The following is a 26,819-nucleotide window of genomic DNA, read 5'->3' on the forward strand; positions in this document are numbered from 1 at the left end:
CGGTAGTAGTCCAAGAAGGTACGGTAGTAGTCCAAGAAGGTACGGTAGTAGTCCAAGAAGGTACGGTAGTAGTCCAAGAAGGTAGGGTAGTAGTCCAAGAAGGTACGGTAGTAGTCCAAGAAGGTACGGTAGTAGTCCAACTGGTAGTAGTCCAAGAAGGTACGGTAGTAGTCCAAGAAGGTATGGTAGTATGCATCCACAGAACAGGAGTTAGCCACCTAGTGCTTAGCTCTGTGTGTTAAACTATGGCAATAGAGCGTTGGTGTTAGCCTGCTGGCTATCCTTTGGGAGAAATGCATTGGCTAATGGTCTTGTTCTTTAGGGTGACTCCAACTCAAGTGGCTCAGACAAACCAAAGAAACCAGAGAGCACCAGCAGCTACAACTACAGAGTGGTGAAGGAGGTGAAGTCTAAACAGTCTTTTTAACTTTTCACTATACTGTATTATTATATAGGTATCTGGGACAGATGGAGCTATGGGCAACATAGTGAACCCCTTTGTCTACACGTGTTGTGTGTGTAGATTCTGCTGCGTCTCAGCAGGTTGTGTGTTCAGGAGAGTCTGTCCGGCAGGAAGAGTAAGAAGCAGCAGCAGAGACTCCTCAGGAACATGGGGGCCCACACCGTGGTGCTGGAGTTACTGCAGATCCCCTATGAGAAGGTACTGTGTTTGTGTGGGCGTGTTTGTAGAGGTGTGTTTTTGTGCTCTCCATCCTTTCATCGTCGGTGTTGTCTCCAGGGGGAGGATGTGCGTATGCAGGAGATCATGAAACTGGCCCACCAGTTCCTGCAGAACTTCTGTGCAGGGAACCAGCAGAACCAGGCCCTGCTTCACAAACACATCAACCTGTTCCTCAACCCTGGGGTGAGACAGACTACACTGACCCACCATGACCTCACCACTGTTCTTACTCTTACCATGACATTAACACTGTCTTACTCTAACCATCTCTTCTACTCTTTCTCTCTCTTTCTCTGTCTCTTCTGTGTCTCACTCCCTCTTTCGCTCTCTCTCCCTCCACCTCTTCTCTCTCTTCCCCTGTTCTCTCTCTTCCCCCCTTTAGATCCTAGAGGCAGTCACCATGCAGCATATCTTCATGAATAACTTCCAGCTGTGCAGTGAGATCAATGAGCGAGTGGTGCAGCACTTTGTCCACTGCATCGAGACGCATGGCCGCAACGTCCAGTACCTCAAGTTCCTGCAGACCATCGTCAAGGCCGAGAGCAAGTTCATTAAGAAGTGTCAAGACATCGTCATGGCTGAGGTCTTTTTTCAGTAATAACCTCAGCATGTGTATTTGTCAACGTTTCAGTCTAGTTGACTCTTTTCAAGACAGTTAATTTGTCATTCTAAAAGAGTTGTCTATTTCTACAACTTGATACCTTAATACCAAATTATATGCAACTCAAGTCCATCCCCAACAAATCCTATTCGGACATATTTGTCCATCCCTTTCCAACCTACCCTGTACCCTCCATTGACTCTATTTTTCTTTATTTTATGTCCCTCTCTTCTCCATAGCTGGTGAATGCTGGTGAGGATGTGCTGGTGTTCTACAACGACCGTGCATCCTTCCAGACTCTGGTGACGATGATGCGGTCAGAGCGGGACCGTATGGATCAGAACAGTCCTCTGATGTACCACATTCACCTGGTAGAGCTGCTGGCTGTCTGCACTGAGGGAAAGAACGTCTACACTGAGATCAAATGTAACTCTCTGCTGCCTCTGGATGACATAGTGAGGGTGGTCACCCACGAGGACTGTATTCCTGAGGTGAGTTGAGGAGATGCAGGATGGAAGATGCAGAGAGAGAAGGGTGGGGATTAGGGTTAGACTTTAAGGTCTAGAGCAGGGGGCTATGGGTCTCCAAGACATCACAAGCCAACAGTACCAATTATCAACTAACCGTCCCCACAAAGGCCTGTATGCCCTTGTCCCAGTTTCACTCTTGTGGACAACTAATTGTCCACTAGCTATCATCTTCTCTGTGTTAGACAGTTTTGAGCCTCACTCTATGGGAACAAACCCAGTATAACCATGTCAACTAACATCATGCCCAGGCCAAAGCTACAATCAAGATGCATTCATCATCATTGTAAAACAACTCCTAGGGGCATAGACAGGGTGTAATGATGGTATTTAATCCTGTCCTTTCCAGGTAAAGATAGCCTACATCAACTTCCTGAACCACTGCTATGTGGACACAGAGGTGGAGATGAAGGAGATCTACACCAGCAACCACATGTGGAAGCTCTTTGAGAACTTCCTGGTGGACATCTGCAGGGTGAGGGACAACACTTGCACAATAGTTCTATGTCTGAATGACTGATGAGTGTGGGTCAGGGTTTCAATTAAACTCATTTACAAGGCATCATTGGAGCACAATAGTATAATTATTAGCCTAACACAGTTTATCCTCCTGCACTATACTATACTGTACGTATCCCTGCATTAATTTCAGTATTCAGACTATATAGATGTTATAAGGGCAGTACAACTACAGGTGAAACAGGAGTGAGTTGTGGTCACCTTCTTCTTCTTCTGCAGGTGTGCAATAACACGAGTGACCGCAAACATGCCGACACGGTCCTGGAGAGCTACGTGACCGAGACAGTCATGGGCATCGTGACCACCTTCTTCAGCTCACCCTTCTCCGACCAGTCCACCAGCCTGCAGGTAACCACTGACAACCAACAACTAACCACTGTTATCCATTTTACATGATTGTGTCGACCGAAACCAAACTGGTTTGGATCAGATATTTTCTTTTCACATTGTTGAAACCGTCCTGAAAAGGACAGTGGTGGATGTGTAACAAGGCCGGCTCAGTAAAGCTTGGTTTGGCTCGCCTCGGAGTAAGACAGTGCTAATGTCATGGTTGAAGGTTTAATAATGACCAAAAATGTATCTGTAGAAAGTGTAGTTCCCAGCGCCCAAGAGGCACCTGTCTCTCTCCTAACATAGCCCCTCCCACAACTAGCTATTGTTACCTTTAACCCCCAGCCCCCTCCCTCTCTTTCATCACTTTATTGTATAGTGTAGGTGACCAGGACCATGTTTGTAAATATGGATAGATATACTAATAGTCACCAAATCTACATTTAATCCCATATGCATACAGTATGTCCCCTCCCTCCATTGACATAACCTAATGGTTTCACCCCATTCCCTTCTCCACCTACCAACCTATATGGTCAATCCATTTAAATTCAATCACTTTTTGACAGCACCTCCTTTGATTTGAACAGAACCATCCATACATATTTGACCATTGTAGAAGTGCTCAGAAAGTGTATTTTTAAACATTAATGCCAAAACATTCAATATATAAAGGTGCTCAAAGTTGACCCATTTTGCATACCCCACCATACCATGAGACAGCCATGTGTTCTTCACTGGAAAAGATCACCAGTAGAGATGGATATTATTTAAAAGCTTACTAACAGGGTTAGTCAAACTATTTTATAATTTCTTGAAAAACATGTTTTTTAATAGAAAATTAACTTTTTAACCTTTAACATCAATTATCTAAAAGCGTTAACTCTGATTTTTATTTTATTTGTATATACACATATGTTGTTGAGACACATACAGGGTGGGTGTCATGTTTTGGCTGATAAATGTACTAACATGGGAATAACACACCAGAGAATGTTGACTTGAAAAATGGCAATAATAATGGCACCGAAGGAGATGGCTGCCGTTTTAAGATCCTGTATCCAATTGTGCTATTTTGCATGTTTTTTCGCGTTATTTTGTACATAATGTTTCTACCACCGTGTCTTATGACCGAAAAGAGCTTCTTGACATCAGGGCAGCGATTTCTCACCCCATACTGGAAGAATTGTTCAGTGAGTCGGACAGGAAGGATTTACTTCGGGAAGCCCAACAGGGCCCTCATCCCCGTCATTCGCAGGAGGAAAAGCCGGAGATATCGTGGACGACTGTCCGGGTGCCTTGTAAGGATCCGTCGCCAAGAGGGTAATCTACCTTTACCATCGGTCCTATTAGTCAACGTACAATCAATCGATAATAAAATAGACAAACTACGAGCATGTATATCCTACCAACAGGACATTAAAACTGTAATATCTTATGTTTCACCAAGTCATGGCTGAACATGATTAAAATACATCTGGCGGGTTTTAAGCTTTTTCGGCAGGATAGAACAGCAGCTTCTGGTAAGACAAGGGGCGGCGGTCTATGTATATTTGTAAACAACAGCTGGTGCACGAAATCTAAGGAAGTCTCTGTTTTGCTCGCTTGAGGTAGAATATCTCATGATAAGATGTAGACCACACTATTTACCAAGAGAGTTTACATCTATTTTTTGTAGCCATCTATATACCACCACAGACTGATGCTGGCACTAATACCGCACCCAATGAGCTGTATACGGTCATAAGCAAACAGGAAAACGTTCATCCAGAGGCGGCTCTCCTAGTGGATGGGGACTTTAATGCAGGGAAACTCAAATCCATTCTACCTAATCTTTACCAGCATGTTAAATGTGCAACCCGAGGGGGGGAAAAAACTCTAGACCACCTTTACTCCACACACAGAGCCCTGTCGACGTTAATGGGGGCCTGTTCAGCCCTCCCTTTTCTGTAGTCCACGATCAGCTCACATTGAGGGAGAGGTTGTTGTCCTGGCACCACACTGACAGTTTTCTGACCTCCACCCTATAGGCCGTCTCATCATTGTCGGTGATCAGTCCTACCACTGTTGTGTCGTCAGCAAACTTAATGATAGTGTTGGAATCATGTTTGGCCATGCAGTCGTGGATAAACAAGGAGTATAGGAGGGGACTAAGTACACACCCCTGAGGGCCCCCAGTGTTAAGGATCAGCATGGCAGACGTGTTGTTGCCTACTCTTACCACCTGGGGGCGGCCCGTCAGGAAGTCCAGGATCCAGTTCCAGAGGGAGGTATTTAGTCCCCAAGTCCTTAGCTTAGTGATGAGCTCCGCGGGCACTATGTTGTTGAACACTGAGCTGTAGTCAATGAACAGCATTATCACATAGGTGTTCCTTTTGTCCAGGTGGGAAAGGGCAGTGAGGAGTGCGATTGAGTCATATGTGGATCTGTTGGGGCAGCATGAGAATTAGAATGGGTCTAAGGTGTCCGGGGGGATGCTGTTGATGTGAACCATGACCAGCCTTTCATAGCACTTAATGGCTACCGATGTGAGTGCTACGGGGCGGTAATCATTTAGGCAGGTTACCTTAGCTTCCTTGGTCACAGGGACTATGGCGGTCTGCTTGAAACGTAGATATTACAGACACGGTCAGAGAGAGGTTGAAAATGTCATTGAGACACTTGACAGTTGGTCCACCCATGCTTTAAATACATGTCCTGGTAATCTGTCTGGCCCAGTGGCACAATCCTGTTTTGTAGCTCTACGGACAGTTCTTTTGACCTCATGCTTGGTTTTTGCTCTGATATGCACTGTCAACTGTGGGACCTTATATAGACAAGGGGTGTGCGTGTGTGTGTGTGTCCGAGCAATACGGTTTTAAAATGCACCCCTTCTCTGAACATAGAGTGACGTACTGTCAGAGAACGCCAGTACACACCTCCTTCCCTCAGTTCCTTCAACCTCGTTTGCCATTTCTGTCTTTCATCCTGGAACATGGAGTTAGTCATCATCCTAGCCTGAGAGGGCTGTAGCCTCTTGCTTTGACCGTCTATAATGATTATCTTGACGTTTTCCTGTTGTACAGTCATATCCTTGGTAGACAACATGCAGTAATTGTTGATCATTGTGTTCAATGTCCATTCTTGTACTTCTTGGTAAACGGCTCGCTCTTCAATTCCAAGAATAGAAGACATTAGACCTTCTAGACCCCTCAAACTGAACTCTGGTCCATGAAGGCAGTTCCATTGCATTTCTTTCCCATTGTTCCCTTTTAATCATGCACTGATTTAGACCTGTGACACCAGGTGAGTGCAATTTAATTGTCATGTAGCAGCAGGCTCCGGAACCCGTAGGGTAAGAGTTGATTATTATGGGCATCTGCACCAGCGTGTAGAGCAAGGTTCCCCAACTGGTTGCCTCCTGGCAAAATTTGGCCCACGGGTGATTTTATTTGTCCCCCCAAGTTTTCTGAACAATTATTTTATTTTATTTTTTATTGTTGGTCAGAATACTGTAAAGACAGCAGCAAAATCAGCTGCAAGTGATTTTGATCATCTGTTCCAAAGTATTCCCACGCACAATGTGATCATATGTAATGTGATTATGTTTTAGTCAAATATTATATCTGTTTGGGCTTTGTACGGTCAATTTGCAGTCAACAAAATATTTGTAATTATCTTCCGGCCCCCTGACCGTCCGCTCAAGAAAACAAATCATCCTGCGTCTTAATCTACTTGATAATCCCTGGCGTAGAGACTGTAAGAGAGGTGAGATACCAGGTTGTCAAGTGGCTTGTCCTGAATATTGTCACTGACAATTATTTTATTTTCTGACTGCTTTCATCCTTTGCTGCAGGCCTCACTTTTGGGGAAAATGATAGAGGTATTTTATTTACATTTATTGCAATGGGGACCACACACATCTGGGTGCTAATGTTTCGTGTGTGAGTATGCAGGTGCATGTGCTTTTCCATCCCATTACCTCAGCTGGTGTTGGTAGAGTTAGACAACCTTAGCACAAATGCAATGTTTCCTCTCCAATTTTTGTCTGAATACAAACTATTTTTGTTTAGTCATGTTCAGTTGGTCTGACAGGGTGTTGTCACTGTGGTGTCACACAGGGGTTTGGGTGGGCTGGGCCAATATGACGGTGTGATGTTGGTGCTTGGTGTTTCACATGGGAAAGCTAACTGCCGCTAAACCCAGCAGTTTGATTCTTCACCTCCACCCTGCTGGCATGGTTACAGGTGTTATCACCCCTCCCCCTCTACCCTAACACAGTCAGAAGGGGGAGGGGTTTGTGGTGTAAGGTAACAGGTTGTGAGGATGCAGCAGAATCTGAGGCAGATTTCCCATTGTGTCATAATGTTGTTTCACAGGGTTAGGTGTAGAGGTCGACCGATTATGATTTTTCAACACCGATACCGATTATTGGAGGACCAAAAAAGTCGATACCGATTTAACCGGACGATTTAAAAACATTTAAATTAAAAAATATATTTAAAAAATGTATTTGTAATAATGACAATTACAACAATACTGATTTAACTTAATATAATACATCAATAAAATCAATTTAGCCTCAAGTAGATAATGAAACATGTTCAATTTGGTTTAAATAATGCAAAAACAAACTGTTGGAGAAGAATGTAAAAGTGCAATATGTGCTATGTAAGAAAGCTAACGTTTCAGTTCCTTGCTCAGAACACGAGAACATATGAAAGCTGGTGGTTCCTTTTAACATGAGTCTTCAATATTCCCAGGTAAGAAGTTTTAGGTTGTAGTTATTATAGGACTATTTCCCTCTATACCATTTGTATTTCATTAACCTTTGACTATTGGATGTTCTTATAGGCACTTTAGTATTGCCAGTGTAACAGTATAGCTTCCGTCCCTCTACTCGCTCCTCCCTGGGCTCGAAGCAGCAACACAACGACAACAGCCACCACATCGAAGCAGCGTTACCCATGCAGAGTAAGGGAAACAACCACCCCAAGGCTCAGAGCGAGTGAAGTTTGAAATGCTATTAGCGTGCGCTAACTAGCCAGCCATTTCACTTCGGTCACACCAGCCTCATCTCGGGAGTTGATAGGTTTGAAGTCATAAACAGCGCAATGTTTGACGCACAACGAAGAGCTGCTGGAAAAACGCACTAAAGTGCTGTTTGAATGAATGTTTACTCGTCCTGCCTCTGCCTACCACCGCTCAGTCAGATACTTTGATACTTGTATGCTCAGTCAGATTATATGCAACACAGGACACGCTAGATAATATCTAGTAATATCATCAACCATGTGTAGTTAACTAGTGATTATGATTGATTGTTTTTTATAAAATAAGTTTAATGCTAGCTAGCAACTTACCTTGGCTTACTGCATTTGTGTAACAGGCAGTCTACTTGTGGTGTGCAACGAGAGAGAGGCAGGTCGCTATTGCGTTGCACTATTTAACTGTACTGTTGCAAGATGGGGTCCCCCGAGCTGACAAGGTGAAAATCTGTCTTTCTGCCCCTGAACAAGGCAGTTAACCCACTGTTCCTAGGCCGTCATTGAAAATAAGAATGTGTTCTTAACTGACTTAGTTAAATAAAGATTAAATAAAGGTGTAATAAAAAATATTTAAAAATAAATTAAAATTAAAAATCGGCAAATCGGCACCCAAAAATACAGATTTCCGATTGTTATGAAAACTTGAAATCGGCCATAATTAATCGGCCATTCCGATTAATCGGTCGACCTCTAGTTAGGTGTACATTTGATTTGTAATGGTGGAGACTTGATATTAAGTGTGAGTTGGAAACATTCCTGTTAGGTATAAAATAGCATAGTTCTATAGACCTTATAGTATTATCTACACTGAACAAAAATGTAAATGTAACAATTTCAAATATTTTACTGAGTTACTGTTGATATAAGGAAATAAGTAAATTGAAATAAATGAATTTGGCCCAAATCTATGGATTTCACATTACTGGGAATACAGATATGCATCTGTTGGTCACAGATAAAAAAAAATAAAGGTAGGAGCGTGGATCAGAAAACCAGTCAGTATCGGGCTCGCCTCATGCAGTGTGACATCTCCTTTTGCATAGAGTTGATCAGGCTTTTGATTGTGGCCTGTGGAATATTGTCCCACTCCACTTCAATGGCTGTGCGAAGTTGCTGGATATTGGGGGGAACTGGAACACCCTGTCGTACACATTGATCCTGAGCATCCTGAACTTGCTCAATGGGTGATCTGTCTGAGTATGCAGGCCATGGAAGAACTGGGACATTTTCAGCTTCCAGGAATTGTGTATAGATCTTGCGACATGATGGTGTGCATTACCATGCTAAAACATGAGGTGATGGCGGCAAATGAATGGCACAGCAATGGGCCTCAGGATCATGGTATCTCTGTGCATTCAAATTGCCATCAATATTTTCTTCATTGTCTGTAGCATATGCTTGCCCATACCATAACTCTACCGCCACGATAGGGCACTCTGTTCACAACGTTGACATCAGCATATCGCCCACACGTCACCATACACGCTGTCTGCCATCTGCCCGGTACATTTTAATCCGGTATTCATCCGTGAAGAGCACACTTCTCCAGCATCCAGTGACCATCGAAGGTGAGCATTTTCCCACTGCAGTCAGTTACAACGTCAGACCCTGGTGAGGACAACGAGCAAGCAGATAACCTTCCCTGAGATGGTTTCTGACAGTTTGTGCAGAAATTCTTTGGTTGTGCAAACCCACAGGTTCATCAGCTATCCGGGTGGCTGGTCTTAGATGATCTCGCAGGTGAAGAAGTCTGGATGTGGAGTTCCTGGGCGTGGTCACAGATGGTCTGCGGTTGTGAGACCGGTTGGAAGTACTGACAAATTCTCTAAAACGACGTTAGAGAAAATGTACATTCAGTTCTCTGGCAACAGCTCTGGTGAACATTCCTGCAGTTAGCATGCCAATTGCATGCTCCCTCAACTTGAGACATCTGTGGCATGGATTTGTGTGACAAAACTGCACATTTTAGTGGCATTTTATTGTCCCCAGCACATGTGTAATGATCATGCTGTTTAATCAGCTTCTTGATATGCCACCCCTGTCAGGTGGATGGATTATCTTGGCTAAGGAGAAATGCTCATTAACAGGGATGTAAACAAATTTGTGCATAAAATTTGAGAAAAGTAAGCTTTTTTTGCTTATCGAAAATTTCAGTGATGTTTTATTTCAGCTCATGATACATGGGACCAACACTTTACACTTGCGTTTATATTTTTGTTCAGTGTAGTTGATCTGTGTTATAACTTAATATTATTATTATTCTCCCTCTACCTTCTCCCTGTCCCCAGACCAGACAGCCTGTGTTTGTTCAGCAGTTACAGGCAGTGTTCAGAGTGTATCACTGTAACTGGCTGGTCCCAGTTCAGAAGGGCTCAGTGGAGAGCTGTATCAAGGTGCTGTCTGACGTGGGTAAGGAGGACAACACATTCCTAATACTAACCCCCAACACTGATTATATCATCAACTAACAAAGACAATTCAAAATAATAAGTAGTTCTATGAACTACTCTGTATGTATAGATTTGACATGCTATATAACACTTTATTTATGTATGTTTTCAAAGAAATCCAACTTGATGTTAGTCATTTGTTGTTCTTTTGTTAGTCAAATCCCCTGATGAGGCAGTGGTATTATGATTGGGATGTACTCTAAAGATGAGTGTTGTATCATACTGCCTGTAAGACCTCTTCACACACATTATTTGTCTTTCTTGGTGTGTGACAGCTAAAGGGCGAGCCATCGCCATCCCAGTGGATCTGGACAGCCAGGTGAACAACCTGTTTGTGAAGTCCAACAACATCGTCCAGAAGACAGCAATGTCCTGGAGAATGTCTGCCCGCAATGCTGCCCGCAGAGACTCTGTACTGACCGCTTCACGAGACTACAGGAACATCATTGAGAGACTGCAGGTGGGTACACTGTGTTTGTGAGTCCGTCTGTCCTTTAAACGTGTCTCTGTCTTAACCCTCCCCCTCCATATCTCCCTCCGTTCCTCACTCCCCCTCTGTAGGACATAGTGTCAGCTCTAGAGGACCGTCTGCGTCCTTTGGTCCAGGCTGAGCTGTCTGTCCTAGTGGATGTGCTGCATCGGCCAGAGCTGCTCTTTCCGGAGAACACAGACTCCCGCAGGAAGTGTGAGAGTGGCGGATTCATCTGCAAGTATGTGTGTTTAATGCTAACAATCCCACCCCAACCCTATACAAAGTATACAGTGTCTGGGATATTATATGGACATATGGTTAAAAAATAATAATAATATTGAAAACCAAATTAAAGAAAGGCACATTGCCAATTCTTGATGAATGTATTTATTGGTTGGAGGAATTCAACCAAGCACTTCCTTCAGCTCTGTTCAACATGATAACATAACTTGCATGGTGAAGAGCAGGAAGCCATTGAAGGTGTTATGACCATATGAATAGATAGATCTGGTAGATTGATGGAAGCGGGATGCATTAGATTCTGACTCTCCATCAGTATTAACTTCAGCAGTGTACAGTCATGGCCAAAAGTTTTGAGAATGACACAAATATTAACTTTCACAGTCTGCTGCCTCAGTTTGTATGATGGCGATTTGCATATACTCCAGAATGTTACGAAGAGTGATCTGATGAATTGCAATTAATTGCAAAGTCCCTCTTTGCCATGCAAATGAACTGAATCCCCAAAAAACATTTCCACTGCATTTCAGCCCTGCCACAAAAGGACCAGCTGACATCATGTCAATGATTATCTAGTTAACACAGGTGTTAGTGTTGACGAGGACGAGGCTGGAGATCACTCTGTCATGCTGATTGAGTTTGAATAACAGACTGGAAGCTTCAAAAGGAGTGTGGTGCTTGGAATCATTGTTCTTCCTCTGTCAACCATGGTTACCTGCAAGGAAACACGTGCCGTCATCATTGCTTTGCAAAAAAAGGGCTTCACAAGCAAGGATATTGCTGCCAGTAAGATTGCACATAAATCAACCATTTATCGGATCATCAAGAACTTCAAGGAGAGCGGTTCAATTGTTGTGAAGAAGGCTTCAGGGTGCCCAAGAAAGTCCAGTAAGCGCCAGGACCGTCTCCTAAAGTTGATTCAGCTGCGGGATCGGGGAACCACCAGTACAGAGATTGCTCAGGAATGGCAGCAGGCAGGTGTGAGTGCATCTGCACGCACAGTGAGGTGAAGACTTTTGGAGAGTGGCCTGGTGTCAAGAAGCTACTTCTCTCCAGGAAAAACATCAGGGACAGACTGATATTCTGCAAAAGGTACAGGGATTGGACTGCTGAGGACTGGGGTAAAGTCATTTTCTCTGATGAATCCCCTTTCCGATTGTTTGGGGCATCCAGAAAAAAAGCTTGTCCGGAGAAGACGGACAAGGTAGCGCTACCATCAGTCCTGTGTCATGCCAACAGTAAAGCATCCTGAGACCATTCAAGTGTGGGGTTGCTTCTCAGCCAAGGGAGTGGGCTCACTCCCAATTTTGCCTAAGAACACAGCCATGAATAAAGAATGGTACCAACACATCTTCCCGAGAGCAACTTCTCCCAACCATCCAGGAACAGTTTGGTGACGAACAATGCCTTTTCCAGCATGATGGAGCACCTTGCCATAAGGCAAAAGTGATAACTAAGTGGCTCGGGGAACAAAACATCAATATTTTGGGTCCATGGCCAGGAAACTCCCCAGACCTTAATCCCATTGAGAACTTGTGGTCAACCTTCAAGAGGTGGGTAGACAAACAAAACCCCACAAATTCTAACAAACTCCAAGTATTGATTATGCAAGAATGGGGTGCCATCAGTCAGGATGGGGCCCAAAAGTTAATTGACAGCATGCCAGCGCGGATTGCAGAGGTATTGAAAAAGAAGGGTCTACACTGCAAATATAGACTCTTTGCATCAACTTCATGTAATTATCAATAAAAGCCTTTGACACTTATGAAATGTTTGTAATTATACTTCAGTATACCATAGTAACATCTGACAACAATATCTAAAGACACTGAAGCAGCAAAATTTTGGGAAATTAATATTTGTGTCATTCTCAAAACTTTTGGCCACGACTGAATAAAGCTCACTAGCCCTTCTTAAACAAGCCTACACCCAAACCTGTGGAATTCAGTTGACCACAGACCATGTATCTGAAGTAGTAGACGCCTCTCACTAGTGCTGTGAAGAGACCTCTATCAGGAAAAAACATACAGTATGTTACGTGTACATGTTTTATTTTTTATTTGTCATCCAATGGTTGAAATACATGCATAGTACATTGTACCTGTAACTTGGTTCTAAGCCTTGCTGACGTTTGTGATGACTTTGGGGTAGATCAATGTAGTGTCACACCACCTATGGTCTGTCTGTGAATACATCATCGAAGAAGAGAGATTGCATTCATTCCGTTTGGTCATTATTGTTTAATCACTGTCAGCAGCAACACAAGTAGAACTATAGAAGCCCTCATTCTGACAACACTGTCTGGTGGTCATTTTTATACAGTACCTCAGTCATTACATACGATCAGGTATTGCCTATATTTGGTGACACAGTTGTGTGAGGCTAAGGCCTTCACAAAGAGAACATTTGTGGATAAGATTATTGGTTGTGGGAAGAGTGAACCTGTTATCATGTGTCTGCCTGAATTTATTTCACCTGAATAGAAAGGTCCAATCAAAAGTGAATATTAACCAAATGAATTAGGTTCTACTTGCAATGACTGTGATATGTGATTGTTTTTTCCTATAAAACTTTTTATTTTAGATTTGTTTTTGGCCCATTCAACTCTTGGGCGGACAAAAATAATTTTTATATTTTTACATGTACATTCTACACACATTTTGCATGCATGGTAACATTCCTCTTGATCAGATAGCCCTTATACATCCTGGTGGTGTGTTGGGTCATTGTCCCGTTGAAAAACAAATGGTAGTTACATAAAGTGCAAACCAGATGGGATGGTGCATCGCTGCAGAATGCTGTGGCAGCCATGCTGGTTAAGTGTGCCTTTAATTCTAAATAAATCACAGACAGTGTCATCAGTAAAGCACCATCACACCTCCCCCTTGCTTCATGGTGGGAACCACACCTGCGGAGATCATCCATTCACCTACTCTGCGTTTCACAAATACACGGCGGTTGGAACAAAAATCTCCAAATTGGACTCATCAGACCAAAGGACAGATTCCACCAGTCTAATGTCCATTGCTCATGTTTCTTGGCCCAAGCCAGTCTCTTCTTATTATTGGTGTCCTTTAATAGTTTCTTTGCAGCAATTTGACCATGAAGGCCTGATTCACACGGTCTCCTCTGAACAGTTACCAGAGGTAACTCTGGTTCTTCCTTTCCTGTGGCGGTCCTCATGAGAGCCAGTTTCATCATATCGCTTGATGATTTTTGCGACTGCACTTGAAGAAACATTCAAAGTTTTTAAACTTTTCCGCATTGAAGTAAAGTAATGATGGACTCTCATTTCTCTTTGCTTATTTAAGCTGTTCTTACCAAATAGAGCTATCTTCTGTATACCACCCCTACCTTGTCACAACACAACTGATTGGCTCAAATGCATTAAGAAGGAAAGAAGTTCCACAAATAAATTTTTAACAAGGCACACCTGTTAATTGAAATGCATTCCAGGTGACTACCTCATGGAGCTGGTTGAGAGAATGCCAAGAGTTTGCAAAACTGTCCTCAAGGCAAAGGGTGTTTACTTTGAAGAACTCAATATATAAAATATATTTTGATATATCAAATCAAATCAAATGTATTTATATAGCCCTTCGTACATCAGCTGATATCTCAAAGTGCTATACAGAAACCCAGCCTAAAACCCCAAACAGCAAGCAATGCAGGTGTAGAAGCACGGTGGCTAGGAAAAACTCCCTAGAAAGGCCAAAACCTAGGAAGAAACCTAGAGAGGAACCAGGCTATGTGGGGTGGCCAGTCCTCTTCTGGCTGTGCCAGGTGGAGATTATAACAGAACATGGCCAAGATGTTCAAATGTTCATAAATGACCAGCATGGTCGTATAATAATAAGGCAGAACAGTTGAAACTGGAGCAGCAGCACGGTCAGATGGACTGGGGACAGCAAGGAGTCATCATGTCAGGTAGTCCTGGTAGTCCATTTAACACTTTGTTGTTTACTACATGATTCCATATGTGTTATTTCACAGTTTTGATGTCTTCACTATTATTCTACATTGTAGAAAACAGTAAAATAAAGAAAACCCCTCGAATGAGCAGGTGTGTCCAAACTTTGGACTGGTACTATATACAGTACCATTCAAAAGTTTGGGGTCACTTAGAAATGTCCTTGTTTTTGAAAGAAAATCATAGTTTTTTGTTCATTTAAAGTAACATCAAATTGATCAGAAGTACAATGTAGACATTGTTAATGTTGTAAATGCCCATTGTTGCTGGAAACGGCAGATTTATTTTCATTAAATATCGACATTGGCGTACAGAGGCCCATTATCAGCAACCATCACTCCTGTGTTCCAATGGCACGCTGTGTTAGCTAATCCAAATTGATCATTTGAAAAGGCTAATTGATCATTAGAAAACGCTTTTGCAATTGTTAGCACAGCTGAAAACTGTTGTTCAGATTAAAGAAGCAATAAAACTGGCCTTTAGACTAGTTAAGGATCTGGAGCATCAGCATTTGTGGGTTCGATTACAGGCTCAAAATGGCCAGAAACAAAGAACTTTCTTCTGAAACTCATCAGTCTGTTATTGTTCTGGGAAATGAAGGCTATTCCATGTAAGAAATTGCTAAGAAACTGAAGATCTCATACAATGCTGTGTACTAACCAGAATAGAAAAATGAGGGGGAGGCCCCGGTGCACAACTGAGCAAGAGGACAAGTACATTAGAGTGTCTAGAGAAACAGATGCCTCACAAGTCCTAAACTGGCAGATTCATTAAATAGTACCCGCAAAACACCAGTCTCAACATCAACAGTGAAGAGGTGACTCCGGGACGCCTCTGTCCAGTGTCTGTGTTCTTGTGCCCATCTTATAATCTTTTGTTGTTATTGGCCAGTCTGAGATATGGCTTTTTCTTTGCAACTCTGCAGAGTCGACCTCTTCACTGTTGACGTTGAGACGGGAGTTTCGCAGGTAGTTTTTAATGAAGCTGTCAATTTGCCTACTGAACTTATTTGAATGCACTGATTGTTAAGTCACTCTGGTTAGGAGTGTCTGCTAAATAACAAAAATATGAATGTGAATGTCTGCACAACACCGCCACTCCAGCATGGTGTCCCCCAAACCCACCCATCCAGTCAATCCTCTTGTGACCTCAACCCCATGATTAGTGAACCCATGGTGACCTTTGACCCTGTCTCTCCCCAGGCTGATCAAACACACCAAGCAGCTGCTGGAGGAGAATGAGGAGAGGCTGTGTATCAAAGTCCTGCAGACCCTCCGAGAGATGATGACCAAAGACCGAGGATACGGAGAGAAGGTAAACCACGAGCCACATCACATCGTACCTTACATCCAGCTGCAGCCCTGAACATCTAAGAACATCTCTTTCTTTCAATCACAGTTGGATCGATGAACAGTTCTGTCTAGTGTCTAACCTCTTTTTAGGATTGCTCACATTGTAATACTCATCAACCGATGTCTGGGTGTGTTATATTTATTTTGATGTGATATGGAATTATATGGGTCGATGTAATGAATACACACACACACAACTTGGCCAAGCTAGACTGACCTCATGCATACTTGGCTGGCCACTAACTAACCTGCATGGCCCAATGAAAGCGTCCATGTGTGAGGACAAGCATGAAGATGTACTGTAGCTCCCGATGGTCCATCTTCATATAAAAGCTATTGGTTCAGAATGGATGGAATTTCCCTCTTCCATTATACCGAAAACCTTTCAATCTGTGTAACACTATACTATCAAATAACACTATTTGATGCGTCAAATAAGCTTTTAATTTGACACTACAAATAACACAATTCTATAGACCCTTTTCCAGTATGCGACACACTCTTGGCGTCATTAAGAAAGCCAACACCATCTGCGCCCAGTCAACAGCCTAGATTTTCTATTTCTTCAAAACAAAACAACTTTTTTGGTTTCTCATATGCTTACAATTATGTTTGTTTTGATTCTTGCTTGAATAGTCGCTAAGATTATATTGTGTTGTGTAAAATAAATGTTTTGGATGCAGCAGTGGCTGTTGGCTAGAATGTTATCGCTAATTGATATAGGCTGTGCAAGCCAAGCGCCACCACTATGATAAGTAGCACTGTCAAAGCTACTGTAAAAAATGTGTTTGCAATACTGCTTTGGTAATAAGGCATTATTTCTTTGACCGAATGGAACACGTCTGTGTGAGGATCAAATGAGTAGGATCAAAAATGTTAGATGCAGATGTTATTAGCAACTTCTGGGGTAGCTAGCTAACTTAAGCTTGATTACCTCGTTAGCACCAATGCCTGAAACAGCCTGAAAACAATGACCTGCAGAAACTGCAGTTATTTTCAATAATAGCTAGGCAGCCACTTGTGTTCCTATTGAAATCCAATTTCAGTTCATGAAAATAACTAGCTCGCTAGCTATTTGTACATCCCTTTCAATCCCCCTAGAGTCGTTAGACATACCGGTGTGTCAGTCTAAGTTAACAAAATAACAAAATAATTTTAAAAAACATCCGCCGGTGTTGCACTTCCGCATCTGGAGTGAAAGGTGGCAGAGCTAGAGCGGTGTTTGTCAGACCATTAGACATCCCGAAAATAGGTTTTCTGTCTGTAGTGTCCGAACGGGTTGACCGAACACGATGGTGTTGTCCGTTTTGCTCTTTGACCCCTACAAGTGTCAGGAGAGTCGTCTGAATTCAGTACAGTCGATGTGCCAATTTCTGTTTAGTGGTGTCCGAACCGTTTGGGCTACAAACTAATGGGACCCCGCTGTGGAAAGGGGAGATTCTCACGATGGTGTTCTCCATTTTGCTATACGACCCCGACAAGTGTCACGGGATTCGTCTGAAGGTACCCGGTACTGGTATAAAAATAAATTGAAGTAATAAACGTAGTTTTGTGCCTACCCCAAAAAAGGGGTTAAATATGTATTAAAAAATATATACAGAACCAGTCAAATGTTTGGACACCTACTCATTCAAGGGTTTTATCTTTACTATTTTTTACGTTGTAGAAAAATAGTGAAGACATCAACACTATGAAATATCACATATAGAATCATGTAGTAACCCAAAAAGTGTTAAGCAAATCAAAATATATTTTATATTTCAGATTCTTCACTGTAGCCACCCTTTGCCTTGATGACAGCTTTACACACTCTTGGCATTCTCTCAACCAGCTTCATGAGGTAGCCACCTGGAATGCATTTCAATTAACAGGTGTGCCTTGTTAAAAGTTAAATAGTGAAATTTCTTTCCTTAACCTTTCTAGGACTGGGGTTCCCACTAGCGGAAAGATACAACTGTTATACATGGAACTTTAGATAAACTTAATGCAACCGCTGTGTCAGATTTCAAAAAAACTTTACGAAGAAAGCAAACCATGCAATAATCTGAGTACAGCCTTTAGACAACAAAGCAGCCAAAAAGATACCCACCATATTGGGTAGTCAACATTACTCAGAAATAGCATTTTAAATATTCATTTACCTTTGATCTTCATCAGAATGCACTCCCAGGAATCCCAGTTCCACTATAAATGTTTGATTTGTTCGATAATGTCCATCAGTTATGTCCAACTATCTTCTTTTGTTAGGGCATTTGGTAAACAAATCCATAAGCGCGCTCAGGTCGCGCCGAACTTTGAACGAAAAGTTCAAAAAGTTCCGTTACAGCCCGTAGAAACATGCCAAACTAAGTATGGAGTAAGTCTTTAGGATGTTTTTAACATAAAATGTCATTAATGTTCCAACCGGACAATTCCTTTGTCTGTACAAATGAAGTGGAGCGTAGCTACCTTTCACGTGAGTGCGCCAGACCGAGGCTGTGGCATTCTGCCAGACCACTCACTCAAAGAGCCCTTATGAGCCCCTCCTTTAGAGTAGAATCCTCAAAACAGGTTCTAAATACTGTTGACATCTAGTGGAAGCCCTGGGAAGTGAAACATAACTAATATCACCCTGTATCTTCAATGGGGGCTGAGTTGAAAAACTACAAACCTCAGATTTCCCACTTCCTGGTTGGATTTTATTTCAGGTTTTTGCCTGCCATATGAGTTCTGTTATACTCACAGACATCATTCAAATAGATGTAGAAACTTCAGAGTGTTTTCTATTCAATACTATAAATAATATGCATATATTAGCATCTGGAACAGACTAGGAGGCAGTTCACTCTGGGCACGCTATTCATCCAAAAGTGAAAATGCTGCCCCCTATCCCAAAAAGGTTAATGCGTTTGAGCCAATCAGTTGTGTTGTAACAAAGTAGGGGTGTTATACAGAAGATGGCCCTATTTGGTTAACCTCTATCGTCGAGCAATTCCGTATCCGGGAGCGTAATCATAGCCTCAAGCTCATTACCATAACGCAACGTTTCTTATTCATGAAAAGCTTAGCCTTTTGTTAACAACACTGTCATCTCAGATTTGCTTTAACCAAAGCTACACAAGCATTTGTGTAAGAGTATTGATAGCCTAGCATAGCATTAATCCTAGCATTCAGCAGGCAACATTTTCACAAAATAAATAAAGCATTCAAATAAAATCATTTACCTTTGAAGAACTTCGGATGTTTTGAATGACGAGACTCTGTTAGATAGCAAATGTTCATTTTTTTCCAAAAATATTATTTGTGTAAGAGAAATAGCTCAGTTTTGTTCATCACGTTTGGCTAAGGAAAAAAAACGAAAATGCAGTCAACACAACGCCAAACTTTTTTACAAATGAGCTCCATAATATCGACAGAAACATGGCAAACGTTGTTTAGAATCAATCCTCAAGGTGTTTTTCACAATTCTATTCGATGAAAAATTATTCCTGGCAGTCGGTTTCTCATCCGAGGCAAACGGAAAAATTACTGCAGCTGGAGATTACGCAATAATTGCGACAGAGGACACCAAGCGACCACCTGGTAGATGTAGTGTCTTATGGTCAATCTTCCAATGATATGCCTACAAATACATCACAATGCTGCAGACACCTTGGGGAAAACGTGGAAAAGGTAAGCTAACTCCTAGCTCCTCCACAGCCATATAAGGAGTCATTGCCATGAGGCGGTTTCAGAAAATAAGGCACTTCCTGATTTTATTTTTATCTGTGTTTTTTCTGTAACATCAGTTCTGTGGCTCTCACAGACAATATCTTTGCAGTTTTGGAAACGTCAGAGTGTTTTCTTTCCAAAGCTGTCAATTATATGCATAGTCGAGCATATTTTCGTGACAAAATATCTTGTTTAAAACGGGAACGTTTTTCATCCAAAAATTTAAATAGCGCCCCCTATATCCAAGAAGTTAAGAACAACTCAAATAAACAGAGAATCATTACTTTAAGACATGAAGCTTAGTCAATCTGGAAGATTTCAAGAACTTTGAAAGTTTCTTCAAGTGCAGTTGCAAAAATCATCAAGCGCTATGATGAAACTGGCTCTCATGAGGACCGCCACAGGAAAGGAAAGGCCTTCATGTTCGAATTGCTACAAAGAAACCACTACTAAAGGGCTAATAATAAGAAGAAGAGACTTGCTTGGGCCAAGAAATACGAGCAATGGACATTAGACCGGTTGAAATCTGTGAGACGCAGAGTAGGTGAACGAATGAGAGTGGAGAGTGATGAAGTGCTGCGTCAGATGACCTGGCCTCCACAATCACCTGACCTCAACTCAATTGAGATGGTTTGGGATGAGTTGGACCACAGAGTGAAGACAAAGCTGCCAACAGGTGCTCAGCATATGTAGGAACTCCTTCAAGACTGTTGGAAAAGCATTCCAGATGAAGCTGGCTGAGGGAATGCCAAGAGTGTGCAGAGCGGTCATCAAGGCAAAGGGTGGCTACCTTGAAGAATCTAAAATATATTTTGATTTGTTAAACACTTTTTTTGGTTACTACATGATTCCATGTGTGTTATTTACATTTACATTTAAGTCATTTAGCAGACGCTCTTATCCAGAGCGACTTACAAATTGGTGCATTCACCTTATGACATCCAGTGGAACAACCACTTTACAATAGTGCATCTAAATATTTTAAGGGGGGAGGGGGTGAGAAGGATTACTTTATCCTATCCTAGGTATTCCTTAAAGAGGTGGGGTTTCAGGTGTCTCCGGAAGGTGGTGATTGACTCCGCTGTCCTGGCGTCGTGAGGGAGTTTGTTCCACCATTGGGGAGCCAGAGCAGCGAACAGTTTTGACTGAGCTGAGCGGGAACTGTACTTCCTCAGTGGTAGGGAGGCGAGCAGGCCAGAGGTGGATGAACGCAGTGCCCTTATTTGGGTGTAGGGCCTGATCAGAGCCTGGAGGTACTGAGGTGCCGTTCCCCTCACAGCTCCGTAGGCAAGCACCATGGTCTTGTAGCGGATGCGAGCTTCAACTGGAAGCCAGTGGAGAGAGCGGAGGAGCGGGGTGACGTGAGAGAACTTGGGAAGGTTGAACACTAGACGGGCTGCGGCGTTCTGGATGAGTTGTAGGGGTTTAATGGCACAGGCAGGGAGCCCAGCCAACAGCGAGTTGCAGTAATCCAGACAGGAGATGACAAGTGCCTGGATAAGGACCTGCGTCGCTTCCTGTGTGAGGCAGGGTCGTACTCTGCGGATGTTGTAGAGCATGAACCTACAGGAACGGGCCACCGCCTTGATGTTAGTTGAGAACGACAGTTTGTTGTCCAGGATCACGCCAAGGTTCTTAGCGCTCTGGGAGGAGGACACAATGGAGTTGTCAACCGTGATGGCGAGATCATGGAACGGGCAGTCCTTCCCCGGGAGGAAGAGCAGCTCCGTCTTGCCATCCGTCTTATTTCATAGTGGTGATGTCTTCACTATTATTCTACAATGTAGAAAATAGTGAAAATAAAGATAAACCCTTGAATGAGTAGGTGTGTCCAAACTTTTGACTGGTACTGTCTATATATATATTTCCTGAGTATAATTCCTTGATTTAGGACAATTTAAAACCTTGTTTTTTGTGATACATTTTTTGACTCTCCTTTTTGCCTTTTATGACTGATATTCAATGTGTGTATATGGGCTTTAGTAGTAATGGACAAAATCAATATTTTATCAAAACATTTATTTTATACCTAAAGGGGTCCAAAAAATCATCCATAGTATGACCATCCTGAAACAATTCCATATGTCCGCTTAGCACCAGCATTATACCATATATATCGGTGAATCGCTGTGACATATGAAATAGGAGTGATTAGTGTAATCAATGTGTAAAAACTGTGTAAAAAAAGTAATGAAAGTGTTAAGTGAATTGCAGTCCTATCCAGGTCCACAAGCTTATTTGACTCGTCAAATAGTATTATTTTTAAAATTAATTTAACCCTTATTTTACCAGGTAAGTTGACAGAATACATTCTAATTCACAGCAACGACCTGGGGAATAGTTACAGGGAAGCTGGTGATGATTAGATGACCGTGCTGATATGAGGGCCTCTACTCTTACAATAAGTGACATGAGATCTTTTGTGACCACAGAGAGTCAAGACACCTGTTTAATGTCCCATCCGAAAGGCAGCACCCTACACAGGGCAATGTCCCCAATCACTGCCCTGGGGCATTGGGGTATTTTTTTAGACCAGAGGAAAGGGTGTATTTTCTAAAGTATTACATGTTTGATAAGATACACATGACATGAGTGCTTTGAAGACCATATTTATCGGTTGTTTGAATAAAGTTGATATATGTTCCCTTATGTTGTGGTGTTCACAATGGTACAGCAGCAGCCTGTATCCTCCCTATGCTAACCAATCTAACCCTCCTCTCTTCTCTTTCAGCTCAGGTCCTTTAATGATGAGATGGATATGCCAGAGGTTGTTCCTCTTTTTCTTCTACTTCTTGCTCCCTCTTTCACTTGTTCTGTCAATGTGCCTTTTCCTCTTAAATGTAGGTCTGTGGTTGTGTCTGTATGTGGTGGTGATACGTGTCTGTAGGTATTACGCCTGGGCTTGTAGTGGTAGTTCTGGTTTGCTTTCCCTCTCACCCTCCCATTCAGTAAGTAAAGCTAAGTGTGTGTGTATGCATTAGCCAATAGTGTTATGCTGTTCCAGAGTCCCATGCTGGTAGGGCAGGCTGTCAGTGTGTTTGGACATACCCAGTTTCTCTAAGGCCCCTTTGATGGCGGTGGAGGCCACAAGAAATCTGAACTTATCGTGAGGGTCCTCAGTTGATCACAAGTTTTGGGAACCCACATGCAATTTGTGCAATTGTACACATTTTAGAGAACACGTTGCAGTTTTAAAGCAAGTTTGAGGCAATTCTACACATTTTTCCATGGGGCAGAGAGAAATGTTTGCAGTTTTTAATTTGATATCTGAGTGAGACTGACTAACAAAACCAATGGAGGGGCCTTTTTAATTCCCCCCACCCTTTTAATTCAACCATGAATACTCATTTTAGGTAAATATTTTGCTGACATGGGCTGATCGAGTGACTATCAGTGACTGACATAATAGACAAACTGCTGGTGCACCTTGTGTGTTCTACTAGTAGTACGGCTCTCCTGGAGCAAATTAGAGTTAAGTGCCTTGTTCAAGGACACAAATCAACAGATTCTTCACCTTGACTACTCAAGTATTTGAACCAGCAACCTTTCAGGTACTGGCCCAACGCTCTAACTGCTAGGCTACCTACTGTCATAAGAGGAGAGTTTAATATAACTTCTGATACTGTCTGTTTGACCTATAACATGAATTTTGGACCAGTAATGTTGACTTCTCATGTGTGTGCGCCATTTATTTACCTTCTCTTCTTTCACAATTTCCTTATTTTAAGTTTTCCTTTCTCTCCATTATCTACCTTTTCAGTGTCTACCTCATTCTACGTGAGGTCTGGGCTTTCCGCAGGATGTCAGTAGGGGGCACTGTGACGGTATATCTAGGACTAGGAAGGTGTGCGTGTGCGGCTGTGTCCTAGTTTTCCCTGCCTGCAAGTTGCACGATTCCTGGGCCGCTGCCAGCTCTGGGGTGATGGTTACATAACGACCGGGCTGGCTTTTTTTATTTTTCCTGGAACTCAGCCTGCCTCTCTCTCCCTCTACCTGGAACCCAGCCTGCCTCTCTCCATCTACCTGGAACCCAGCCTGCATCTCTCTCTATACCTCTCCCTGCCTCTCTAAACCTCTCGCCCTGCCGCTCTCTCCCTCTCCCTGGAACCCAGCCTGCATCTCTCTCCCTGCCTCTCTCCCTGGAACCCAGCCTGCATCTCTCTCTATACCTCTCCCTGCCTCTCTAAACCTCTCCCTGCCTCTCTCCCTGGAACCCAGCCTGCATCTCCTGGAACCCAGCCTGCTATACCTCTCCCTGTCTCTCTAAACCTCTCCCTGCCTCTCTCTCCCTGGAACCCAGCCTGCATCTCTCTCCCTGCCTCTCTCTCCCTGGAACCCAGCCTGCATCTCTCTCTCTCTCTATACCTCTCCCTGCCTCTCTAAACCTCTCGCCCTGCCTCTCTCTCCCTCTCCCTGGAACCCAGCCTGCATCTCTCTCCCTGCCTCTCTCTCCCTGGAACCCAGCCTACATCTCTCTCTATACCTCTCCCTGCCACTCTCTCCCTCTCCCTGGAACCCATCCTGCTCTCCCCCTCCACTGATGTATGACCTTCCCAGAACCCAGCCTAATAAGCTAAATCGCCCTGCCGGGAACCCAGGGTTGGGGCTACCTCTCTCCCCTCCACTGATGTATGACCTTCAGAAGTAATAAGCTATAGGGGGTACAGGGTTGGGGCTATAGGAGGTACAGGGTCGGGGGATATAGGGCGTACAGGGTCGGGGCTATAGGAGGTACAGGGTCGGGGGATATAGGGCGTACAGGGTTGGGGCTATAGGAGGTACAGGGTCGGGGGATATAGGGCGTACAGGGTCGGGGCAATAGGGGGTACAGGGTTGGTGCTATAGGAGGTACAGGGTTGGGGGCTATAGGGCGTACAGGGCGTACCCTCCTCAATTCTGTTCCAACTAACAAGGGTGATTCAGGGGTGATGCAGTTTTGTTCCAGCCCAGCACTAACTACAGAAAACTGCCAAAATAATGAAAACACTTGAGTAAATGAGGGATAAAAGTATATTGAAGCAGGTGCTTTCACACAGGTGTGTTTCCTGAGTACCTGAGCAATTACCATCCTATCATGCTTATTGTCATGTCTAAAGATGCCCAGTTGCCCATTATTTTGGCTACCATGGCTAGAAGAAGCGATCTCAGTGAATTTGAAAGATTGTTAAAAGGGTGTCTGTGTGTCTGTTACCAGATCTCAACCCAATTGAATGCTAATGGGAGATTCTGGAGCGGTGCCTGAGACAGTGTTTTCTACCACCATCAGGAAACCACCAAATTATGGGATTTCTTGTGGAAGAATGGTGTCGCATCCCTCCAATAGAGTTCCAGACACTTGCAGAATCTATGCCAAGGTGCATTGAAGCTGTGCTGGCGTCTCATGGTGCCCAACGCCCTATTAAGACACTTTATGTTGGGATTTCCTTTATTTTGGCAGTTACCTGTATCTCGATTCAACACATCAAGGGCTTCAATATTGATTAAAGTTGGTTAGGTGAAGACGAATGTTTGTCAGTATTAGGCTAGAACCCTGTGGGTTGACTGGGTTCCCCAGAACCAGGATGGGAAACCGCGCGTGTACACTTCAGTGATTGACGGTTGAATGAGGTATTTCATAATGTACCGTATGGACCAACCTTAGCTTGGCAACTGATAGGTGAGGCCGTGACTGCAGAGTACACACACATTCACATCGTCCTCCGCCTGAGCTGGGGCCTGTGTTGCCTCACTCAGCTTGTTATGTAAGGTAGTGGAGTTGGCTCCACTGCAGATTGCCAGGTTTTACAGTCTTCCCTTAACACCTGGGCCCAGGATTTAAAGAGGAAGGCAAATCAGTTCGAGGGACCTGGGCTCTGTTTAGAAGAGTCTAACATAACAGAGCAGTCCGATACAAATGGTGTACAGCAGATCTGATACTCATGTAGAATAGGGAATTGTATCAGCTCTATACAGTACATATCCATCTGCCACGTTCTGAATTATTATTTTACCTTACTAAATAGGTCCCCATGGTTAACCAAGTACGAAGGTAGTTCCAGACCAGCCAATTGTTACCAAAAGTTGACACTCACTAGGCTGGAACTCACCTTGGCTCTAGATCTTGGGTGGTACATGTTTGAGAAGAGCAGGTCAGTTGCAGTGAAAATGACAGAGAGCAACATACTATTTTAATTAGGTTCCCTTGATGTCTTTATGGTGTTTGGACACAGTGAGCAGCCAAGCGGTAAACCCCAGGATCCATTTCGGTCACAACGAAACTAAACATGACTCGGTCTCCCTCCGCCTGCTAAAGCACAAACACATGGACGTGCACACACATGCCCCCCCCCCCGTACATAAGCTTGCACGCGTGTGTGTATACACGTAAAACTGTATGTGTGTGTTTCCTCTAATGGGGAAGCTGGAGATTTCAGACACCGACAGCAGGGGCTTGCCGCGGGGAGATTCCAACTCGGTGGAACGGTTTTTGAAGAGGATGTGGTGAGCATGAAGAGTTGCTGTGCGGTCACTGTGGTCGGCCCGTGGGCGGTGTGGAGAGGGAGCAGATCTGCGTGACGGTGGCTGTCTGGCTTTGATGTGGTCACAGTGGGGGAGGATGGTGTAGCCACTTCTGACTGCCTGACTGAGCTGCAGTAGGACAACCCTGCCTCTGCTTCTCTACTGGGACACACTAACATAAACCCTAACCCAAATTGTAACTATAAACCTAGCCTTTGTCCTCATGGGGATGTGAGAAATGTCCCCACGAGGGATAATTATTCTTGATTTACGATCCTTGTGGGGACTTTAGGGGATTTTCATTACCCCCAAGGATAGAACAACACACCTACAGCCCTCTGGTTATGGCAGAGCCCCTGTGTTGTCCTGTCTGACCTTTTTCAGGGGGACCCATGGTTGTGCTGGCAGAGCTGTCTGACCTTGTTTCAGGGGGACCCATGGTTGTGCTGGCAGAGCTGTCT

General features: G+C 43.4%; 1 protein-coding gene across 3 annotated transcripts in view; it reads left to right on the forward strand.

The window, feature by feature from the left end:
• The window catches only part of LOC124031230 (inositol 1,4,5-trisphosphate receptor type 1-like), a 189,796-nt gene that overhangs the window by 64,827 nt on the left and 98,150 nt on the right, over positions 1-26,819 (forward strand). For 2 of the 3 annotated variants that reach the window (XM_046342257.1, XM_046342258.1), the window contains exons 28-39: positions 323-403; positions 524-661; positions 740-865; positions 1,065-1,265; positions 1,523-1,774; positions 2,160-2,285; positions 2,549-2,677; positions 9,975-10,095; positions 10,412-10,596; positions 10,698-10,846; positions 16,021-16,132; positions 22,592-22,627. In XM_046342257.1, the coding sequence (XP_046198213.1) occupies positions 323-403; positions 524-661; positions 740-865; positions 1,065-1,265; positions 1,523-1,774; positions 2,160-2,285; positions 2,549-2,677; positions 9,975-10,095; positions 10,412-10,596; positions 10,698-10,846; positions 16,021-16,132; positions 22,592-22,627 (1,656 nt within the window). The remainder of the gene's footprint in view (positions 1-322; positions 404-523; positions 662-739; positions 866-1,064; positions 1,266-1,522; positions 1,775-2,159; positions 2,286-2,548; positions 2,678-9,974; positions 10,096-10,411; positions 10,597-10,697; positions 10,847-16,020; positions 16,133-22,591; positions 22,628-26,819) is intronic. The other variant, XM_046342259.1, reaches the window with a different exon arrangement.

Source organism: Oncorhynchus gorbuscha, linkage group LG03 (genome assembly GCF_021184085.1).
Source record: "Oncorhynchus gorbuscha isolate QuinsamMale2020 ecotype Even-year linkage group LG03, OgorEven_v1.0, whole genome shotgun sequence".
Taxonomy (NCBI): Eukaryota; Metazoa; Chordata; class Actinopteri; order Salmoniformes; family Salmonidae; genus Oncorhynchus; species Oncorhynchus gorbuscha.